The sequence below is a fragment of the Geotrypetes seraphini genome, chromosome 3, assembly GCF_902459505.1.
Source record: "Geotrypetes seraphini chromosome 3, aGeoSer1.1, whole genome shotgun sequence".
NCBI lineage: Eukaryota > Metazoa > Chordata > Amphibia > Gymnophiona > Dermophiidae > Geotrypetes > Geotrypetes seraphini.
Genome location: NC_047086.1, coordinates 44,067,329 through 44,086,133, shown reverse-complemented (window position 1 = coordinate 44,086,133; position 18,805 = coordinate 44,067,329). Strand labels below are relative to the sequence as shown.

General features: G+C 46.6%; 1 protein-coding gene across 8 annotated transcripts in view; it reads right to left on the bottom strand.

The window, feature by feature from the left end:
• PHIP (pleckstrin homology domain interacting protein) overlaps positions 1-18,805 on the bottom strand; it is a 603,903-nt gene that overhangs the window by 465,637 nt on the left and 119,461 nt on the right. For all 8 annotated transcript variants that reach the window (XR_004538753.1, XM_033937026.1, XM_033937025.1 and 5 more), the window contains exon 9: positions 4,270-4,340. Coding sequence is in view for 7 of the 8 variants with exons in the window: in XM_033937026.1 (XP_033792917.1) it covers positions 4,270-4,340 (71 nt within the window). In the remaining variant the exon portion in view is untranslated. The remainder of the gene's footprint in view (positions 1-4,269; positions 4,341-18,805) is intronic.

The following is an 18,805-nucleotide window of genomic DNA, read 5'->3' as shown; positions in this document are numbered from 1 at the left end:
GTTAAAGTCTGCTTCTACAAATTACGTCTAATTCGATCTCTTTCAAAATTTCTTGAATCCAAATCTCGCAATATTTTAATTCATTCCTTGGTTATATCAAAACTGGATTATTGCAACTCTTTGTTGCTTAATACTACTCAAAAGGAAAAACGACAACTGCAAATTGTTCAAAACACGGCTATAAAACTAATCTATGACGCCAGGAAATTTGATCATGTTACTCCACTCTTCAAAGATGCACACTGGCTTCCAATTTGCCAGCGTATACAGTTTAAAGTTCTATTACTTATCTATAAAAACTTGATTTTCAAAGAACCTCAGTGCATTTCTAAGATGCTAATTCCCTATAGTTCCGCACGCACACTCAGATCATCTTCCCAAAACTTATTAGTTATTCCATCTTTAAAAATTATAGGCGCTCGTAGATTAGATATGTTTTCGGTCGTTGGCCCCCAATGGTGGAATTCATTGCCCCATTATATAAAAAATGAAAAAGACATTCTCTCTTTTAAGAAATCTCTAAAAACTTATCTTTTTAAAAAGATTTTTAAAACATAAAAATTTTTTTTTCTTTTAAATATAAATTTTACGTTTCAAGAATTTTACTACCTCCTTAATGTTTTACCCTTAAATGTGTTTCTTATTATAAGATATGTAACTTTAACCTCCCTTACCTCCCAATTGTTGTTGGTCTTGTCTAATATCTAATGTTTATATATTTATTGTATGTTTTTATCTTAACAAATTGTATTTTAATGTACATCGCTTTGTATAAAGATATAGCGATTCATCAAATATTTAATAAACCTTGAAACCTTACGTCTACTACTTATGGAGAATTTAGGAAATGCCTAAAAACATATCTGTTCTAAAGTACTTAGGCAACTAACCTCATCCCACAATAACTGATCCTTAGAGTTGTTAATCACTAGTTTCTAACTTTGTTAAATCCACTCAACTTGTAGTATCTTTCAATCAATGTTAACCGGCAGAACATTGTTAAATCCCATTCAATCTATAACATCTTCTAGTTATTGTAACCTGCATAGAACTTCACGGTCCTGTGGTATATAAACTGTTATATTATTATTATTGCCCTGGATCGGTAGCATGGAATGCTGCTATTTGGGTTTTTGCCAGGTACTTATGATTTGGATTGGCCTCCATGAAGATGTGATACTGGGCTAGATGGACCATTGGTATTCTTATGTTCTTATGCCATCATATAAGCCTCTGGTGAGGCTCCATTTAGAATACTGTGTACAATTCTGGATACTGCACTTTCCAAAAGATATAAACAGGTCCAGAAGGTTGCTACAAAATTGGTCAATGGTCTGTCAGAAAAGTGTTTTGGGACAGATTTACAGATTTCAATATGCATATTCTGGTAGAAAAACAGGACAGAGAGGCTATGACAGAAACCTTTAAGTATTTCTGTGGCATTAATGCACAGGAGGAGAGCCTTTTTCAAATTAAGAAAAATTTCAGAATGAGAGGACATAGAATGAATTTAAGTTGTTATAAACTCAAGAGTAATCAAAGAAAATACTCTTTTACAGAAAAGGTGTTGGATGCATGGAACAGTTTCCTGGTGGAGACAAAGACTTTGAATTCAAGCAAGTGTAGGACAGTTACATGAGATTTCTTAGGGAAAGGAAGATGCAGAATGCCAAACTGGATGGGCCAGTTCACGACAGAAGTTCTGTTGGCTACCACAGCTTCTCTGACAGTTTGAAATTTTTTGAAACCTTTCCAGAGTGGCTTTGCGTACTTGGCTCCACACCTGTCCAGCATAGCTTATATTTATGGTGCTTCTTGTTTGTGTCCTTCTCACTATGTATGATGATCTGTTATATCCAATTTGTATCACTGTCCTTTTTGTGATGTTGTTAAAGAATTCCTGGAGAGTCTCATATCAGCCATTTGTATTTTTTGTGCAGAATATGAAGTTGGTTATAGTCTTATCATTCCTATTAAGAAACAGCCTGTAAATAGCAGCTCAGTTACTTTTTAGTGTCACTTTTGAATTCTCTTCTCAGTTTTTATGTTTTTGGGATACTCAAATTTGTTAAATCAGAAAAGATTATGAGAAATCACAGGCGGCCTTTACAACAATGGGAGACTAGGCAACCAAATAGCAAATGAAATTTAATGTAAGCAAATTCAAAGTGATAATAAACTGTAGCTATATGATGCAGAGTTCCACATTAGGAATCACCACCCAGAAAATTATCTAAGTGTTGTCAATAGTAATATTTTAAATTCCTCTGCAGTGGCAACTGCTACTCTTTATCACTTCTATAGCACTGAAAGGTGTATGCAGCGTTGTTTGTACATTTTGGCATTTAGTAGATGGTCCCTGCTTGGAAGAGCTTACAGTGTAACTTTGACAGACAGACATGATATAAAGAGTTGGGGATGAAGAAGTCAAGGTGCGAGGAGATAGAAGTTAAAAGCAATTCCAAAGAGGTGGGCTTTTAACTTGGACTTGAACACTGCTAGAGAGAGAGCCCACTTTAGGGATCTGGGCAATTTGTTCCAGGCATATGGTGCAGCAAGATAGAAGGGACTGAGTCTGGAGTCGGCAGTGGAGGAGAAGGGCACAGATAGGAGCTCATGGGGGGACACAGGGGAAGCATAAGTGAAGAAAAATACTGAAGGGCTGCTGAGTAAATGCATTTGTAGGTCAGTAAGAGGAATTTGAATTGTATTCGGAAATGCATAGGGAGCCAATGAAGTGATTTTAGGAGAGAGGTAACATGAGTATAGTGGCTTTTGTGGAATATCAGTCATGAAAATGAATGTTGAAAGGATTGAAGGGAAGAAAGATAGTCAAGTGGAAGACCTGAGAGCAGCAAGCTGCAGTATCTAAATGGGAGGTAAAGAGGACATAGATAAGGGTTTTGGTAGAATGCTTGGAGGGGTCAGATTTTGGCAATATTATAGAGGAAGAAGCAGCAGGCTTTAGTGGTATGTTGTATCTGGGTGGAGAAGGAGAGAGAGGAGTCAAAGATGACCCCGAAATTGCAAGAAGACAAGACAGGGAGGATGAGAGTGTTGTCCACAGATACAGAGAACGAGGAAAGTAGATTTAGGCAGAAAGATGAGCAGCTCCGTTTTAGCCATAATCAGTTTAGGTAGCGGTGAGATATTTAGGCGGCAATGTCGCACAGTCAGGCTGAGAGAGGTAAATCTGGGAGTCGTCAGCAGAGAGGTGACACTGGAAGCCATGGGAGATCAGCACTCCAAGTGAGCAGATGTAGATTGAGAAAAGGAGTGGTTCTAGGACAGAGCCTTTAAGGTACACCAATTGACAACGGGATGGCTGTGGAGGAGCCACTGTTGCATAAACTGAAGATGCAATTGGAAAGATAGGAAGAAAACCAGGAGAGATCATAACCCTGGAATCCCAGCAAGTACAACGTATCAAGGAGTAAGTGGTGATCAACAGTATCAAAAGCGGCAGATACATCGAGAAGGATGAGGATAGAGTAGAGGCCTTTGGATCTGGCCAGGAACAGGTCATTGGAAACTTTAGTAATGGCAGTTTCCATAGAACGCAGAGGACAAAAACCTGACTGAAGTGGATCAAGAATAGCTTGGGATGAAGGTTTTATGAGAAGGGGTGTGACTACTGAATGCTTGAAGGCATCAGGAACAGTTTCAATGGAGAACGATAGGTTGAGGATGTAACAGATAGGAGGTTTGACAGTGGGAAAGACAGCACTGAGTGGGAATCGGATCGGTGGAGCCAGTGGTGGGTTTGGAGGATGAGAGAAGATTTCAGAGATTTCAGGGATTTCAGAGGAGGAAAGAGTGGCAGATGTTGAGGGGAGGTTAATAGAAGGGATAAATTGAAGGAGGGAAGGGGTGGGGAAGATGGCCTGGTTGAGCGCTCAAGGTGAATCTTCTGGATTTTATTGTAGAAGAACTATGCCATAGTCTGGGGAAAATTCTTGGAGTAATTTTATAGAATTCTTTTAATACGTGAAAAAAGTTCACAAAACTATTTTCTCAACATATATAATGTGTGCATAGAAACTTGCAAATATTTATCACATTATGTGCTTTGTTCCAATAAGTAGACAATAGAGCATCCCTTCAATAGAGTATTCTTGTGAAGGAAACCAGTTTCAAGACTTTTCAAACTGCAAAATAAACTAACAATTCACATTGTAATTGCTCACATTAGAAGAGATGCCATCTTTAGTAGTCCAAGAACTATCTAATCACAAGTTTCCACAGCCAACTAAAAGTAGAAAGACATACCTGCACTGAAAGAAGAACAGATCATTTGAACTCCAGGTCGAGGGCGCTCTGTGTATTTCACCGGCCTCTGACTATAAGAACAAACAAACAAAAATTAAAACTACCTCTGGAGAACTTACAAGCAACAGATTTCACTTTTAAAATAATCAGGACAAAATGAAGCACAAGGTAACAGACAGCTGCTCATCTATAAATAAAGTATTGTGATATGCCTCACTATCAGATTCTGTGAAAACCGATGAATGTTGATCTTTGCAATGTTTGAGGAGGTTTTCACAATAACACTGAACTCTTTTCTTACTCTCACAAGCACATACTCAGTATTAGGAAAAAGCAGAATTAAAGCAGTAGAGCTCTAGCTGTGTTAAATTAAATCCAAATTTATTTATTTCCAAGTTTATTTTTGATTTACTAACCTGTACTTTGGGTATGTATCCTTACTACTCATGTTACTTTTCTCACTGATGTTCCCTTATCACTTTTTCCTTTTATTAGAGTTGTAAACTGCCTAGGTGTATATATACAGTATACACACATACCGTATTTTTCGCTCCATTAGATGCACCCTAGATTTAGAGGAGGAAAACAAGGGGAAAAAAAAAACATTCTGAACCAAATTCTCCCTGCCAGGCTCTGCACCCAACCCTACACTCCTTGCCAGGCTCTGAACCCTATCCCACTACACTGCCCTGTAACCTGACCCCCAGTACCTTTTTTAATCCCCTCCCCATCCATTTTTTATGGTACAACAATTTTTGATTTCCAAAATAAGTTACAAACATGGCTTGGCCCAAAACAGAAACAAGTCCCATACAAAACTGGAATAATAATCAAGAATACTACAGCATGAACCCCACACCCTCCTAGAGCAGGGAGCAACCTCCAGTATGCAGAACAATAAAACAAAAAACAAAAAAACAATCTTTTTAACCCCCATCCTGTCCCTCTTCAAATCTCCCCCAGCAGTGCATCGGCCAGCAGGCGCAAGCCCTCTACCTGCCTGCCTGGGCTCGTGCCGCCTCTTCCTGTCCCGCAGCCCTTAAATGTCTCCCATTGCCTGGTGGTCCAGTGGTATGTCGGCCAGCAGGCACGAGCTTTCCGCCCACCTGCCTGGGCCAGCGCCGCCCTCCGAATGGTGCCTTCAGTTCTCGCGAGTCGAGTCGAGTCGCATTGTCCGAAAGAACCCTGACTGGCTGGTTCGGAGTTTGGCCTCTCTGACTGCTGTTTTGACAGCTTTAGACTAGGCCAGATATTCTTCCTTAGTCTCTCATTTTCCTAATTGTTTGCAGGAGATAAATGCTCTTTTCTTCTTTTTTACAAGGTCTGAGGTCTCCGCAGAGAACCACTGAGGTTTATTGTTTCTCCGCCGTTTACTTACTGTTTTTATATAGCGGTTGGTTGCTTCTTGTAGGGTAGATTTCAGAGTTGACCACATTACCTTTACATTATCTGTTGCAGCTTGATTTTGTAGCGCCCGATGGACAAAATCTCCCATGCTTTTGAAGTTAGTGCCCTTAAAGTTAAGGACCTTTGTTGATGTGTTTGATCTAGTGAAACCTTTCCTGAGGTTGAACCATACCGTGTTGTGGTCACTGGAGGCCAACGTATCTCCTACCGAAACCAGCCAGTCAGCCAGCAGCGCTAGACGGTGGCTCTGGTCTCTAAGACATTGATCGACCAGGAAGCCTCCTCCATGGACCAGGTGCCCTGAGCTGAGTGACCTAGACACTGAGCCCCACAACCGAGAAGACTGGCATCTGTGAGCAGCACCATCCACTGCAGCTGGTCCAGCCTCGCACCTTGAACAAGATGGGAGGTCTGGGGCCACCAACGAAGACTGCAATGAGCTAAGCTCCGAAGCAGAACAGGATAATCTAGGCCAGTGTTTTTCAACCTTTTTTGGGCAAAGGCACACTTGTTTCATGAAAAAAATCACGAGGCACACTACCATTAGAAAATGTTAAAAAATTTAACTCTGTGCCTATATTGACTATATATAAAGTAATTCTCTTGAATAGGAATCAAATAAACACAAAGAAAGTATTTTATAATTACTTTATTAAGAAATATTAAGTAAACAGAATAGTGAAAAATTATAAAATACTTTATTCAGTGCGAAACCTGGGCCTGTTTGGCTGAACACAAAGCTGATATTCTGGCTGGAATCGAAGAAAGACACACACGTAGCTCTTCGTCAACAGCCGTTCCCTTCACCGCCCCGTCACCGTCACCGCCATCCCTTTCACCGCTCCGTCACCGCCACTGCCATCCCATTCACCGCCCCGTCACCGTCCCTGCTGCATCCATATAAGCCTTAGTACTGTAATATTTAGCTTATTCCTTTCTTATAAATCAAAGTTCCTGCTGCTGAACTAGAGAAAGAGATGTTCAGCTGGCAGGGCTTTGTTTATAAATTTTTATCAACACAACTAATATACTATTTTATCCTAAAGCAAAAAATAAATAAATAAATATAATTTTTTTTTCTACCTTTGTTGTCTGGTTTCTGCTTTCCACATCTTCTCATTCAATTCCTTCCATCCACTGTGTGTCTTCTCTCTACGTCTTCCATTTGCTGTTATTGTGCCTCTCCCTTCACCCCCCCCCCCCAATTGGTCTAGCACCCATCTTCTTCCCTCCGCTCCCCCATAGTCTGGCATCTGTCTTCTTCCCACTCTGTCTTCCACATTTCCCTTCGGGGTCTGTTCCTCTCCACCCTCCTTCAATGTCTGTCCTATTCCTTTCCACCACCACCCTTCCCTCCCTCCTTTACCATCTGTTCCTTTCTACAACCCTTCAGCTCCTCTCACGTGGCTTATCTATCTACCTTCCTCCCTCTTATTTTCATGGCACGTTACAATGTAATTTGTGCAAGCCACTGGAGCCTGCGAGCTCGGTCCCTGTCCCATCCCCACAAACCATCTCGCTTCTGTGCTCCTATTTTCTCCATTTCTAATATCTCCCCTATGTATCTGTCATTGCCCCCCCCCTGTGTCCATATACCATCCCCATGGCATGTCCCCTTTATGTCTCTGTCCCTATGCCCCATGCACATAATTTCCCCTCTTTCTGTTACCTTCCTGTGTCCAGATTTCCCCTATCTTCCTCTTCCATACCAGTGTGTCTCTTCTTTTCAACCCCATCTAGCTTTTTTTCCTCTTTCTTCACCCCCCCTCCTGCTTCTAGCATCTGGCTCACCTGCCTGTCCTTCCCTTTCTTTCCTGCTGTGGGTTTTTCTTTCCGTCTTCATCCCCTTGGCTCAGAATCCTTTTCCCTTTCACTCCCTCCTTCCAATTTGAGCCGGGAATACGAGCGATCGCACGGTCCCCGCAGCCACCACTCGCCTGCCCAATCGATCCTACTGTTTAGCCAGCTCTCTCCCTTCGCCTCACCTTAGTTTGTAGGTTTTGTTTTTCGGCGACATGCACGCTTTCCCAAAGAGCCGCGCACGCGCGGCTGCTCAGTGTTCAATCTTCTGCTCTGCTGCAACTTCCTGTTTCCGGTTGCGTCAGAGCAGAAGATCGAAACTGAACAGCAGCGGGGACCGGGGGAGTCTCATGGGAGCGCGTGCGGGACCCGGCCTGAGGCCTAATTAGTGTCTGCACCGTACGGCACACCAGGCAACATCTCGCGGCACACTAGTGTGCCGCGGAACAGCGGTTGAAAAACACTGATCTAGACTATGCCTCTGAGGCGAACACCTCCGAAGAAGAGCATACAGAAGAGGATGCATGTGGGCCCGAGGACACCAGGACGCCATAAGCAGGAGAATCTGAGATTGCAATATGCTTACCTGGGACTCCGGAAGGAAGACCTTCCCCAAGGAGGTGTCCAACAGAACTCCTAGATACTCCAGGCACTAATATGGAGACAACCGGCTCTTGGAAAGGTTTACAACCCATCCCAGTGACTGCAGAAACTCCACCACCCAAGCCGTGACCCGGGTGCTCTCCTGGAACGACTTTGCTCAAATCAACCAGTCGTCCAGCTAGGGATGAACCAAAATGCCCTATTTTCGCAACGCCGGCACAAAGACCACCATCACCTTGGTGAATGTCAGCAGAGCCGTGGCCAGACCAAAGGGAAGTGCACAGAACTGAAAGTGTTGCCCCAAGATCACAAAGTGCAGGAAGTGAGGATAGGAAGCCCGAATAGGAATGTACAAGTAGGCCTCTGTCAGATCTAGAGAGGTCAAAAACTCCCCCACCTGAACCGTCAGAATAACAGACCGCAGAGTTTCCATGCAAAAGGATGGCACGTGAAGAGCCCTGTTGACCCCCTTCAAATTTAGGGTGGGTTGAAAGGTCCCTTCTTTCTTGGACACCACATAGTAAATGGAATACCAACCTGTGCCCCACTCCTGATGGGGAACTGGAACCACTGCATATAGATCCAGAAATCTTTGAAGGGTCTGGAGAAAGGCCTGCTGCTTCCACGCCACCTGCGAGGGAGAAACGAGAAAACGATCTGGCAAGGAACGGGCAAACTCCAGAGCATAGCCATCCCGAATCACTTCCAGAACCCACTGATCGGACGTGATGTCTGCCCACTTGGGATAAAAATCTCACAGACGGGCGCCCACCGGAACCAAAATGGGCGCCGGCAAGGAGTCATTGGGCAGAACGGGTGGCAGGGGAACCAACGGGGGTGCTACCCACACCCTAGTGGGCCTTATGAAAGGACTGCATGCGCTGGAAGAACCTGCCTCTAGAGAGCCCAGCAGACAGAAAAGAGGCGGCCCCTCGACCAGGGCGGAAACGGCGGAAATTACACCCATGCCCATGAGCAGCACCACCCCAAGCCAATGGCCTAGACCTATCCTCAGGTAAACAAGGCACTTTAGAATTAGTTAAAGTCTGAACCAACCTATCCAAGTCCTCACCAAACAAGAAAGACCCCTTAAGGGGAAACCTTGTCAACTTAGCTTGGGATGCTGTATCCTCCAACCAAACGTGAAGCCACAAGGTACGACCTGTTGCCACTCCAAAAGCCAACGACTTGGCAGAAGCTCGCAAGAGGTCATACATGGCACCTGAAAGATAAGAAGCACCCAATTCAATATTGGCAACTTCCTGCTTTACCAATTCCCAATCCTCAGATTTACCGTCAAGCACATGCTCGGCCCAGCAAAAACACATCCGAACCACCAGCCCGCCACACATCACCACCTGGACCGCCAGAGCTATCACATCAAAACTCTGTTTAAGAAGGGACTCCAACTTACCCTCCTCAGGTTCCTTCAAGGCTGCACCGCTCTCAACAGGCACGGTATGCCGTTTAGCGATGGCCGAGACCACCGCGTCCACCACCGGTGACTTAAGTGTCCCTATTCCCTTCAGGAATGGGGTACAGGCAGGCCATGGAGCGCGCAAAACGAAAAGGTGTTTTTGGGGGGTGAACCCCCTGGCGGCCCCAAGGGACTCCTTGCCACACCAGGAGACCCAGCAATACCTTGCCCCTGTAATTCCAACTCAGGGAGGAGGTCACCTGAGGACATAGAAATGAAGGAGGAGGTCCTTGGCAAAATTTGACCTGAAACCGCCAAAATCGGAGCTCCTGCGGCCTGCCGCTTCTGAAAAGCCTGGAACTTTCCTGATGCTGAGGCCAAGGAACTGACCGATGCGAAAAGGGAATCCCTAGCCGCTCCAGCAGTAAGGGAATACTTTGCACTCTGACTGTCAGCTGGGGAACCCTCCGCGTGAGCATCGGGGGAAGCAGCTCCTGATTGGTGAGGCCCGACTTTAGACCCAAAGCAGAAACAATGGCATCAACTGCACAAAGAATGATGCCACAGGATATTCCCTCTTATTATCTTATGTTTCACCAAGAAGCTAGATTACCTGTGGATGTATGTTTTAGGGTCACACCAGATGGACACACTTCAGGAGACAATCTAAAATACATCCAGAATCTCAAGCAGCAACTTAATGATGCATATCAAGCAGCTCAGGAGACAGCTGACAAACAAAATACAGGCAATAAAGCACAGTTACTTACCGTAACAGGTGTTATCCAGGGACAGCAGGCAGATATTCTTAACGTATGGGTGACGTCACCGACGGAGCCCCGGTACGGACATTTTTAACAAGAAAGTTCTAGTTGGCCGCACCGCGCATGCGCGAGTGCCTTCCCGCCCGACGGAGGAGTGCGTGATCCCCAGTTAAGATAAGCCAGCTAAGAAGCCAACCCGGGGAGGAGGGTGGGACGTAAGAATATCTGCCTGCTGTACCTGGATAACACCTGTTACGGTAAGTAACTGTGCTTTATCCCAGGACAAGCAGGCAGCATATTCTTAACGTATGGGTGACCTCCAAGCTAACAGAGAGGGAAGGGGGATGGTTGGCCATTAGGAAAATAAATTGTGCAACACAGATTGGCCGAAGTGCCCATCCCATCTGGAGAAGGTATCCAGACAGTAGTGAGTAGTGAACGTGTGAACTGAGGACCAAGTGGCAGCCTTGCAGATTTCCTCGATGGGCGTGGAACGGAGGAAAGCCACAGAACCAGCCATAGCTCTGACCCTGTGGGCCGTGACAGCACCTTCCAGTGAGAGACCGGCCCAAGCATAACAGAACGTAATGCAGGCAGCAAGCCAGTTGGAAAGCGTCCATTTAGAGACAGAACGACCCAGACGGTTAGGGTCGAAGGACAAAAAGAGCTGAGGAGACGAGCGGTGAGCCCTGGTACGGTCAAGGTAGTAAGCAAGGGCACGCTTACAGTCCAGCGTGTGCAATGCCTGTTCCCCAGGATGAGAATGGGGCTTAGGGAAAAAGACAGGCAACACAATGGACTGGTTGAGGTGAAATTCCGAGACCACCTTGGGAAGGAATTTAGGATGGGTACGCAGAACCACCTTGTCATGGTGAAAAACAGTGAAAGGTGGGTCGGCAACCAGTGCATGCAATTCACTAACCCTCCTGGCAGAGGTGATGGCAATGAGGAAAAGCACCTTCCATGTAAGAAATTTGAGCGGAGTTGTGCCAAGAGGCTCAAATGGGGGTTTCATGAGGGCTGATAAAACCACATTCAGGTCCCAGACGATTGGAGGAGGCTTCAGAGGTGGTTTGACATTGAAAAGGCCTCTCATGAACCGGGAAACCAGGGGATGAACCGTGAGAGGTTTTCCGAGGATAGGCTCATGAAACGCAGTGATGGCACTGAGGTGGACTCTGATTGAGGTAGAATTGAGGCCAGCGTCGGACAGAGAGAGCAAATAGTCCAGTACAGTTTCCACCGCCAATGAGGTGGGATCGTGATGATGTAGTAGACACCAAGAGGAGAACCGGGTCCACTTCTGATGGTAACATTGGAGGGTGGCCGGTTTCCTGGAGGCATCCAAAATACGACACACAGGCTGAGACAGATTCTCGGGAGAGGTCAGCCCGAGAGAAACCAAGCTGTTAGGTGGAGCGAGGACAGATTGGGATGTAGTAGAGACTGATGCTGCTGCGTAAGTAGAGTAGAAAACACAGGCAGAGGGATGGGTTCTCTGGAGCTTAGCTGGAGCAGGAGGAAGAACCAGTGTTGGCGAGGCCACCGAGGGGCGATGAGAATCATGGTGGCTCAGTCCCTGCGAAGTTTGAATAACGTCCGCAACATCAGAGGCAGTGGAGGAAAGGCATAGAGGAACCGATCCGTCCAGTCGAGCAGGAATGCATCCGGGGCCAGACGATGAGGAGAGAAGAGTTTGGAATAGAACTAGGGCAGCTGATGGTTGTGAGGAGCTGCAAAGAGGTACACCTGAGGAGTGCCCCAGCGAGCAAAGATGGAGGGGAGTGTGGGAGGATCCAGAGTCCACTCGTGAGGTTGAAGGATGCGGCTGAGATTGTCGGCCAGGGAGTTCTGTTCGCCCTGGATGTAGACAGCCTTGAGGAAGAGACTGCGGGCCGTGGCCCAGGTCCAGATGCGGATGGCCTCCTGACAAAGGAGGGGAGATCCGGTGCCGTCTTGTTTGTTTATGTAGTACATGGCGACTTGGTTGTCTATGCACAGGAGAAGAACCTGTGGGTAGAGGAGGTGCTTGAAGGCCCTGAGAGCATAGAACATGGCCCTGAGTTCCAGGAAATTGATGTGATGTTGACGCTCCTGAGGGGTCCAGAGTCCCTGGGTGCGAAGATCTACCAGGTGAGCTCCCCACGCATAGGGGGAGGCATCTGTGGTTATGATCATGGAGGGGGTAGATGAAAGAGTAGACCCCTGGAAAGATTGGAGGAGTTCAACCACCATTGAAGAGATTGCTGAAGAGACGATGTCACAGAGATGGGATGAGAAAGAGGATCCGTGGTCTGTGACCATTGGGTGGCAAGAGCCCATTGAGGTGTCCTGAGGTGGAGTCGCGCCAGAGGAAGCACATGGACCGTCGAGGCCATGTGGCCCAGGAGGACCATCATCTGCCGAGCTGGGATGGAGTGATGAAGGAGCACCTGACGACAGAGGTGGAGCAGGGTCCGTTGTCGGTCGGAGGCGAGAAACGCCCTCATCAGTGGTGTCGAGAAGTGCTCCAATGAACTGAAGTCGCTGTGTGAGAAGTAGGTGCGACTTGGGGTAGTTGATCTCGAACCCCAGGAGATGAAGGAAAGAGATGGTGTGTTGAGTGGCTTGTAGCACAAGTGGAGACGTAGGTGCTTTCACCAACCAATTGTCCAAGTAGGGGAACACCTGGAGGTTGTGAGACCTGAGGAAGGCCGCCACAACAATAAGGCTCTTGGTGAATACCCTGGGCGATGATGCGAGGCCAAAGGGTAGCACTTTGTACTGATAGTGACGGTGCTGTACCTGAAATCGGAGGTAGCGCCGTGAAGTCAGATTGATTGGGATGTGAGTGTAGGCCTCTTTGAGGTCTAGGGAACATAGCCAGTCGTGTTGAGAGAGAAGAAGGTAAAGCGTGGCAAGGGAGATCATTCTGAACTTCTCCTTGACCAGACACTTGTTGAGGTCCCTGAGATCGAGGATGGGACGGAGGTCTCCTGTCTTCTTGGGAACCAGGAAGTAGCGGGAGTAGAATCCCTGGCCCCTTTGGTCTGATGGTACCTCTTCGATGGCGTTGAGAAGAAGGAGGGAGTGGACCTCCTGCAGGAGGAGGGGGGATTGGGAGGAGTGGGAAGCAGACTCTATGGGAGGATTGTCTGGTGGAAGAGTCTGGAAGTTGAGAGAGTAGCCGTGGCAAATGATGTTGAGGACCCATTGGTCTGATGTGATGACCTCCCAACGGCTGAAGAAGAGTTGGAGGCGTCCTCCGATAGGCTGAGGAAGAGGCAATGATGGTGGGAGACTGGCTATGCCCTGGAGAAAGGAGTCAAAAGGGCTGAGATGGTTTTGATGGAGGGAGAGGCTTGGCAGGCTGATGAGACTGGGAACGAGCCTGAGGTTGATGCTGGTGACGAGGACGGCGAGGCTGCTGCTGAGGCGGGTTGAGAGGTCTGGCCGAGAACCTGCGTTGGTAGGAGGACTGCTGTCTGTAGGGGCGAGCAGGCGGAGTCTTCTTTTTAGGTTTGACCAGAGTGTCCCACCTAGTCTCGTTCGCTGAGAGTTTCTGGGTGGTTGAGTCCAGGGACTCCCCAAAGAGTTCGTCACCAAGACAAGGTGCGTTAGCCAGGCGGTCTTGGTGGTTAATGTCGAGGTCAGAAACTCTCAGCCAGGCCAGACGCCGCATGGCAACAGCCATGGCAGATGCTCTAGAGGTCAGCTCAAATGAGTCATAAATGGAGCGTACCATGAATTTCCGAAGTTGGAGCAGACTGGAAATTTACTGTTGGAAAAGAGGGACCTTACGTTCAGGAATGTATTTTTGTAAGGAGGAGAGTTGTTGCACCAGATGCTTCATATAGAAGGAGAAGTGAAAGGTGTAATTATTTGCCCTGTTGGCCAGCATTGCATTCTGGAAAAGGCGCTTGCCAAATTTATCCATAGTTTTCCCCTCTCTGCCAGGAGGGGTGGAGGCATAGACACTGGAGCCCTGAGATTTCTTTAAGGTGGACTCCACCAGGAGAGATTCATGGGGCAATTGAGGCTTGTCAAACCCCGGGATCGGAATGACCCGGTACAAGCTATCCAGTTTGCGAGGGGTCCCAGGAACAGTGAGGGGGTTCTCCCAATTTTTGTAAAAGGTTTCCCGTAGGATGTCATGGACGGGTAACTTAAGGAATTCCTTGGGAGGTTGCTCAAAGTCTAGGGCATCGAGAAAAGCCTGGGACTTTTTAGAGTCGGACTCTAATGGAATGGAAAGAGCAGCCGACATCTCCCTGAGGAACTTGGTAAAAGAGAACTGTTCAGGTTTTGAACCGGTATCAATCGTCGAGGGTTCCTCGTCCGTCGAGGAAGCGTCTTCCTCGGTACCGTGCGGGGATTCTTCCCATAAGTCAGGGTCCCTGATGTCGGGGTGCGCAAGGCGGGCCATCGGTGTGGAGGGCTCGGCATGGCGGGTCTTGGAGAGAGACTTGCCGGAGCGTACCGAGGCGGTACCGGGAGAGGAAGACCGGTGCCGTTCCTGGTACCGGGAAGGGTCGGTATCAGAATGGGCCTGCACCGCAGGTTGGGAACGGTGTGGTTCAGCCGAGAGCACCGGCATGGAAGTGTTAAGCGGTACCGAGGGGGTCGACACCGATGGGATCGTGCGAGGCTCGGACCGGTCCTGCTCCGGAAGGTGTGAGGCCAGCAGCGCCGGCAACAGTTGTTGGAGTTGTTGCTGCAGCTGCTCCTGTAATTGGGTCTGGAGTATGGCCGCGATGCGGTCGTCCAGGGGAGGCACCGGTACCGCTTTTTTCTTCTTCGGTACCATAGGTGCCGCTCTACGCTCCGGCGATGAGGAGGCCGATGACGAGGCACTCACCGATATCGGAGTGGAGCGTTTGCGGGGTCGGAAGGACCGGCGTCGCAACCGTGGCAGGAGGGCGCTCAAGGGAAGTGGAAGGCTTCTTAGCCGGCTTACCTGGGGCCAGCGACCCCGAAGAAGGATCTGGCGGCGTCGAAGTAGTCGGTGCCGACTTTTGAGGTCCCGTCGATGTCGCGGCAGGTTCCATGGCAGATCCGGTGCCGAAAAGAATATTTTGCTGGATCTGCCTATTTTTCAATGTGCGTTTTTTAAGAGTAGCACAGCGGGTGCAGGTGTCAGCCCGATGCTCTGGACCCAAGCACTTCAGGCACCAATTGTGCGGGTCGGTGAGAGAGATCGGGCGTGCACACCGCTGACACTTCTTAAAGCCCGGTTGCGGGGGCATGAAGGGAAACATGGCCTCCGCAAAATCGAAGCCGGAGGCCTGTATGGTGGCAACAGGCCCCACCGGGGCCGGGCCGAAAAAATAAGAAAACTCGACGAGTTTTTTTTTTTTGAAAATAAAAGCAAAGGAATCCGAAGGGAAAAAATCAAAGAAAAAGAAAAAGTATGCAAGCGGGAAGGCAGAAACTAGTTTTTCAACGGCCGTTGAAAACACATGCGTCTTCTTCGCTCCGCGGAAACGAAGAAACTGGGGACCACGCACTCCTCCGTCGGACGGGAAGGCACTCGCGCATGCGCGGTGCGGCCAACTAGAACTTTCTAGTTAAAAATGTCCGTACCGGGGCTCCGTCAGTGACGTTACCCATACGTTAAGAATATGCTGCCTGCTTGTCCTGGGATAAACTCTGCTATGATGCCCAAATCAAAAGCCAAGAGCTACTAGCTGGGGACAAAGTACTGATCAAGGCTCTAAGCATTCCAGACAAGCACAAATTATCAAACTGCTAGTGCAAAAAGCCCTATGTGGTAGAGACTCAGTTGCCAAACCTGCCAGTGTATAAGCTGACACCTGAAAGTAGAAAAGGTCTTGAGAACACTCTACACAGAAATCACCTATTTCCAACAGGTCAATCAGTCCAATTGCCACAAATTGAAAATTCTACAACATGCAGGCCAATAGCAAAATACAAACAAAAGTTAAGACATCAAACTTGCTAGAGTATTGGCTCTAGAGGCATCTTTTTACCTAAAATTTCCATGTAAATGTCGTCAGGTTACAAGACACTGAATATATTTTTTGGGATCCCATTCAACTACAACAATTTTTAATTGCTCGAGAACAGAAATTAGTTAATTTTTTCTTTAAGTTTCACTGCTGAGAAATAAGAGGAGAAAAATTAATAATCCCTATAAAAGTAAGGAAAGGTTTAAGATTTGCGAGGGTAAGTCGAGAATTATATCCTTTATTTTTTCCTTATAATTTCTATGTGAGATTGTATCATATTTCCCCATATATGTGGGCTTAAAAAGGAATTATGCATGATTGATTATGTATTGTTTATGAGATCATTTTTTTCTTTTGTATTATTGGATATTGTAATTATTCAAATTCATAAATTAAAAAAAAAAAGACATCAAACTTGCTCACAGAACAAACAAGAAAGCTGCGACTCGGACCTCTCTGCAGAATTTTCAAAGTTTGAGATTTGACTCTTTCAGATGGAAGTCTCTCAGCACCCATGTTACTGTTAGCTTCTGTTTACTTCTTGTTTCTCGTTTGAAACTCACTTTGGCCACATCGCTGGACCCAGGAGCAGGCAGGGAGACTTGCCGGCGTGGGAGCGCCCTCCACCCCTCCCCCCACCCGACGAGACTACACTGAGCCAGTTGGAAGGCTCAGGAAGTCTCTCAGCACCCGTGTTTCTGTTAGTTGCTGTTTACTTCTTGTTTCTCGTTTGAAACTCACTTTGGCCACTTCGCTGGACCCAGGAGCAGGCAGGGAGGCTTGCCGGCGTGGGAGCACACTCCGCCCCTCCTCCCCATCCGACAGGACTACGCTGAACCCATAAAATATTCAGTGCCTAACAGCACGCTGTCTAAGATGCTCATAGCACCTTTGTGAAGCGACCAAGAAGCAATCCACCCCCACAACACTACCAAACGTAAAACCAACCAAAAAACAGCAGCCAAAGCACCAAAGACCCTTCTACCACCTTTCACCAACCACCAAACAAAAAATTAAAAAAATAGCTAACCTCACGAGCCCAGCACTTCATACTGTTAATCCTTCTTTTAACCAGCAGGAAGATAGCAGCAAATAACCTCCTCCCTACACCCGCTACAGATATAAATAAATCTCTCTTCCAAAATAGGAGAACATCAAGTGACAGAAACTCAAACCTACAATCTAACACTCTACACTCCATTAACACAGCATGGAGAAGAAGACCAACACACACTAAGACTAAACTACACCGGCACACCAAATCACTTATATAGCCAAACACAACCCACAACTATCACACAGAGATATCCACACTCAAATGCGCCTACTTAAATATCAGAGCGCTAGGTCCAAAAACAGAGCTTATAAAAACCTGGATAACACAAGAAAACCAGGACTGTCTTTTCCTCACAGAAACCTGGCTAACCTCCGAGTCAGACCTCAGAATAACTGAAGTCTGCCCACAAGGATACAAAATTACAGTGGTCTGCAGAGAGAAAAAAAGAGGCGGAGGCCTAGCAATCTTAATCAAACAAGACCTAGCCCTTAATATAATTGAGAAAACATCTACCCGTACATGGACCTTTTAGCTTGCCAACTCTCAAGCACCACACTAAAAGACACACTAAACTGCATGCTCTGCTACATAGCACTGGGAAACTGATCTTTAGCAAGAGCCAAAATGGAAGACTTCATATACCAAAACTCACTTATAGCAACCTACAACCTACTCCTAGGAGACCTAAATCTACACCTAGATGATCAATCATCCAAACAAGTAGACAACTTTCTCTCATTTCTCAAAGCCTTATCCTTCCAAATGCTAAATCCACAAACAACTCATGAAAAAGGCCACCAACTTGATATTGCAGCCTTCATGACCCACCAACCATCCTTAACAGAAATTCATACATCTAACGGAACATGGTACAGATCCATCTGGTCAGACAACTACACCTATACTTTCAACATCAACTGAACCAAAAACAACAAAAAAACTATAACAAAACTCAATAAAGTAACATACACCTCACGCAAACACATCGAACCCTCCATATTCTGGTCTAAAATAGATGAAACTATTCTAGAAAACAACCCCGAGGACTTCATCTTACATTGGGAAAGACTTTGCTCCAACACCCTTGATGATTTAGCCCCACTGCAAACCAAATCCAGACCCAGCAGAAGATCAGATAAATGGTTCGACTCCGAACTGCTACAACTCAAAAGACAATGTAGATGACTAGAGAGAAAATCGAACTCAGATCATACAAAATCTGCCTGGAAAAAAATCAACAAACAATACAAATCACAATTAAAGGACAAGAGAAAAGCACACTACACCAACCTAATAGGCACTGAAACCCAAGACACCAAAAAACTATTCCAAATTCTAAAAACCCTAACTGACACCAAACCCTACCTGACCACTAACAATACTATCCCCCCCACTCAGCCACTCTATTAGCAGAACACTTCCAAAATAAAATTACCAATGCAAGAGCTACCCTCAATGACACCTCTACCCATCCTAACGAATTCACAATTCTCCCCATAGATAGAGATTCTACTGCAGAAGATAGAATATGGTCTCAATT